This window comes from Protomyctophum parallelum (assembly GCF_964188405.1).
Source record: "Protomyctophum parallelum genome assembly, chromosome: 20".
NCBI lineage: Eukaryota > Metazoa > Chordata > Actinopteri > Myctophiformes > Myctophidae > Protomyctophum > Protomyctophum parallelum.
Genome location: NC_139718.1, coordinates 14,418,028 through 14,422,300, shown reverse-complemented (window position 1 = coordinate 14,422,300; position 4,273 = coordinate 14,418,028). Strand labels below are relative to the sequence as shown.

The window sequence follows — 4,273 nt, the reverse complement described above, 5'->3', positions numbered from 1 at the left end:
CCAATCATGTATCATCGCTAGTGTTTTTTTTAAGTATTAATACAGCAATGTAGAAATATGCTGTTAAAAGTAAAAGTCTGGAATTCAAAATTGACTTGAGTAAAAGTACAAAGGTTTTGGTATAAAAATGTACTCAAAGTATCTGCATCATTATGCAGACTGTCCCATTTCACATGTTTTCAAATTCAAATGTATAAAATTGAAAATTGAATTTAGAAAATATTGTGAGCTTGTAGATCGGAGAAAATGTACTTGGAAATCTAGTAAAGTAAAAGAACTGAAGTACAGTACTTGAGTAAATGTACTTAGTTAATCTACACACTACTTACACTTACATTTCATTCACATAGTATTTGGAGATTTTTTGACACAGGAAAATGTCACAAATATAAATTGTGACATTCACAACTTCACATCTTTGACAGAATACTCTGATCTCACTTGATAAAGTGCCATATCATGTGATTACTGCGATATATAGACAATAAACCCACTTGATTTATATGTAATAGTAATCTACCTACACCGTGTGAGTGTCGGGTGTCAGGTACATATTGATTCCCCGCAGACTGGGCCATTTGACACCCGTGGAAGCGAGCCCTCTCTCTCTCTCTCTCTCCATCTATCTCTCTCTCTCATCAGCCAGGTGATCGTCAGGGTGTTGGGTACAGTCACACGCTGGGATCCTGTCTGCCACCAGAGTCGCAGCACGGGACAAGATGGCATACATCGCCAAGACATTCTACGATCTGCAGGTTATACGCTTGTCACAATTCTTATATTTCATTGCATTAGCTAGTGTAATCTATCTAGGCCTATTAGTTGTGTTTCTTATTGTTTGTATGTACAGTATACTGGATGCAAGCGTGCCAAAGGCAAATTTAAAGTATATGTAAGATTTAATGTTTTATTTATTTTGACATTTAATCGATATATACTGTATATAATCGACTGATAACAATTCATTTGAGATAATCACAATTCTTTTTGGTATAATCGCTTCCATTCTTCTGTATAAAATCATCTTTTTTACAAGCTTGTAGATCTGAAATTTCAGAAGATTATTGAAAGTATATAATTATATAATATAAATATGTTGGCCTATCTACATAGTACATTGTTCATTTAGATTATTGGTGCCAGTCATTGTGCGGAAGTAGAGCATTCTTCCGGCTGCTTCAAAATGCCACTGAGCAACTTCCATTGAAATGAACAGCAGGGGGTGGGGCTGTCTCTCCCGGGTCCACACTCTATCCGCTGGCACTTTTACCATTGAGCTAATGGAGCCTGCCTGCTTGCTCAGGGGAGAAATGTAATCTTGACCAAGTCAGAATTCGTGTCAGATCCTGTGTCTAGGTGACACCTTTGACACGATCTAAATGTCCCAATAGAAGAGCAGGGAGACACAATACAATCACCCAATTGTATAAGTTATACAATTTTATATGACAATTAATCGTCAACTAAAATGTCACGACGGTGATGACCCCTATGACCCGCAGGCCACCACGGTGGAAGGGGACAAGATGGACTTCAACGTGCTGAGGGGAAGGGTGGTGCTGATCGAGAACGTGGCGTCTCTCTGAGGCACCACCACCCGGGACTTCACTGAGCTCAACCAGCTGCAGAGCAAGTACCCCCACCGCTTTGTGGTCCTGGGCTTCCCCTGTAACCAGTTTGGTTACCAGGTCAGTGACATGATGATGATGATGATGATAACCTCTTATCTCCATAGTTTTTTGTAAATTAACGCCCCTAATTGATCATACTGTACCACAGTGTCACTCAAAAGTAGCAGATGTGTAAGTTCTTTGAGCTTGTAGATCTGCTACTTTTGGATCCTCAAAACTAAAAGTTTTGGACAGATGAGGTTTCCACCGGACAGAGACGACTCACAGGTTTGCTATAAGTAACGTTGAGCTTCTTTGATGTATGCCTGGACAATGGCTTCTAGTTCAGCAAACAACGTATAGGTTACACCAGGTCTAAATGGGTTAAATAGTACTTAGAGTCAATAGTAGCAGTACTTAGAAACAGTCAAACACACTGCTACCAGCAAATGTGTTGAATTGTACAGAACAGAGATGGCAAAGCTACAGGTATTGTACTTTTTACTATGGTTATACTACTGGTTACTACAGATATATAAAACACTTTGACTGATTAATTATGTATTAGGTTAAGCTACCCAGCACATTAAGTAATTAAAATCAGCCCCTCCTTTACCAGCTGCAGCATTAAAGTGAAGAACACATTTATGTAAACGATGCATCTACAAGTTGTACAATTGTGCAATGAGCAATGTGATTGTTATGTCCATATCAAATAAATAAACATAAACATAAACATGCATTACTAATTTAACGTACAATCAAAGATAATTATTTTGAAATTGGTACTGTAAATATTATTTTGATGAAGTATTTTACTCTAAGTAACATTTTTAACACAGGACATTTACCTAAATTAGAGGTGCGGGGCACTATGCTACACAGCCCTCACATTACAGTGCTCACACACACCTATGTTGCAACACCATTTCGACCAATATGTCCATATATATTCAGATTCAGATTCAGATTCAGATACCTTTATTAGCCATTTGTGTATACACACATAGGAATTTGTTTTGACATAACATGAGTGCATTCAATTCTTTTTTCACATATAAATGGTGCATTTATATTTATATAGCGCCTTTATCCAAAGCGCTTTACAGAGATTGTGCATTACATTCACCCATTCACACACACATTCATACACCGATGGCAGCGGAAACCATGCAAGGCACCAACTAGCACATCGGGAGCAATTAGGGGTTCAGTGTCTTGCTCAAGGACACTTCGACAGTAACTCTGGGGGAGCCCGGGTTCGAACTGGCAACCTTACGGTTACCATCCAGGCACTCTACCCCTGAGCCACCGCCGCCGCCGCCGCCGCCGCCGCCATATAGAGACAACATAAGACAACACCGTGCAGGGAAATAAATATAAAGTGCAGGTTTATACAGTAGTACATAGTGCATCAAATGTTGCCGGTGATTAAAGTGCCGGTGTCACTATAGGAGGCAGGGGTGGAAGGGAAGCCAGAGTCATTGAGCAGCCTGGCAGCTGAGGGGAAAAAACTGTGGCGGGAGATGTTTTTTGACAGTGAGTTGACACATTTCTTCCATTTGTTTTTATTAGCAATTCAAGATAATGGAAGTAAATGAATGTGTTTTCATTATGGATCATTAGAAAGCACTTTATTAGTCACACAGTGAGGGGGAAATAAATAATGTATTTTCATCGTGATGAATTTTGTGGTATACTTTTTGAGTACTTATTCCACCACTGCAAACACACTGTGTGTGTGTGTGTGTGTGTGTGTGTGTGTGTGTGTGTGTGTGTGTGTGTGTGTGTGTGTGTGTGTGTGTGTGTGTGTGTGTGTGTGTGTGTGTGTGTGTGTGTGTGTGTGTGTGTGTGTGTGTGTGTGTGTGTGTGTGTGTGTGTGTGTGTGTGTGTGTGTATTTTTCAGGAGAACTGCAGTAACGGAGAGATCCTGAACTGCCTGAAGCATGTGCGTCCGGGCGGAGGCTTCCAGCCCGGCTTCACCGTCTTAGAGAAGTGTGAGGTCAACGGCACCAACACCCACCCTGTGTTCGCCTACCTCAAAAACAAGCTGCCCTTCCCCGACGACGACCCCACCTCTCTCATGCAGGACCCCAAGTTCCTGGTGTGGAGTCCCATATGCAGGTCTGACATCTCTTGGAACTTTGAGAAGTTTCTCATCGGGCCAGAGGGCGAGCCCTTTAAAAGATACAGTAAAAAGTTCCCCACAATAGACATCGAGCCTGACATCCAGAGACTGTTGAAATTAACTAAGTCAGAAAAGCCACCCACCACCCCTGTGTAAAATGACTTCTTCGTTAAATGGCGGATGGTGGATTAAGTACTTAACCCATTTAGACCCGAGGACGATTCTACAAATTTCTAAATTCTAAATCCTGATAGTTTTCTGAAAAACCTCTTGTTTCTATGACAGTTGTTCTCAGACATTTAAAAAAATATATGGATTTGGCCCAGAAGCAAAGATTTGAGTTAAAAACGTTTTCTCTGAAAGAATATATATTCAAAGATTTGCGCCACATTTTCAAGATTTTTCAAAAATAGCAGATCTACAAGCTCGTAGCGCGCCACTCGATGACGCGCTATGAACTTGTAGATCTGCTATTTTTCAATAGCTTAAGTATAACACAATGCTTAAAACACCAAAAGGGGTTCCTGTCCTGAAA

At 40.5% G+C, this 4,273-nt stretch overlaps 1 protein-coding gene across 1 annotated transcript; it reads left to right on the top strand.

Annotated features, from left to right (window-relative positions):
• Nucleotides 1-676: 676 nt before the first annotated feature.
• On the top strand, nucleotides 677-3,977 carry gpx2 (glutathione peroxidase 2). Its single transcript, XM_083791212.1, has 3 exons — nucleotides 677-755; nucleotides 1,503-1,688; nucleotides 3,517-3,977. Exons 1-3 carry the CDS (start codon nucleotides 720-722, stop codon nucleotides 3,892-3,894), a joined length of 600 nt encoding a protein of 199 aa, XP_083647338.1. The 5' UTR covers nucleotides 677-719; the 3' UTR covers nucleotides 3,895-3,977.
• The last annotated feature ends 296 nt before the right edge of the window (nucleotides 3,978-4,273 follow it).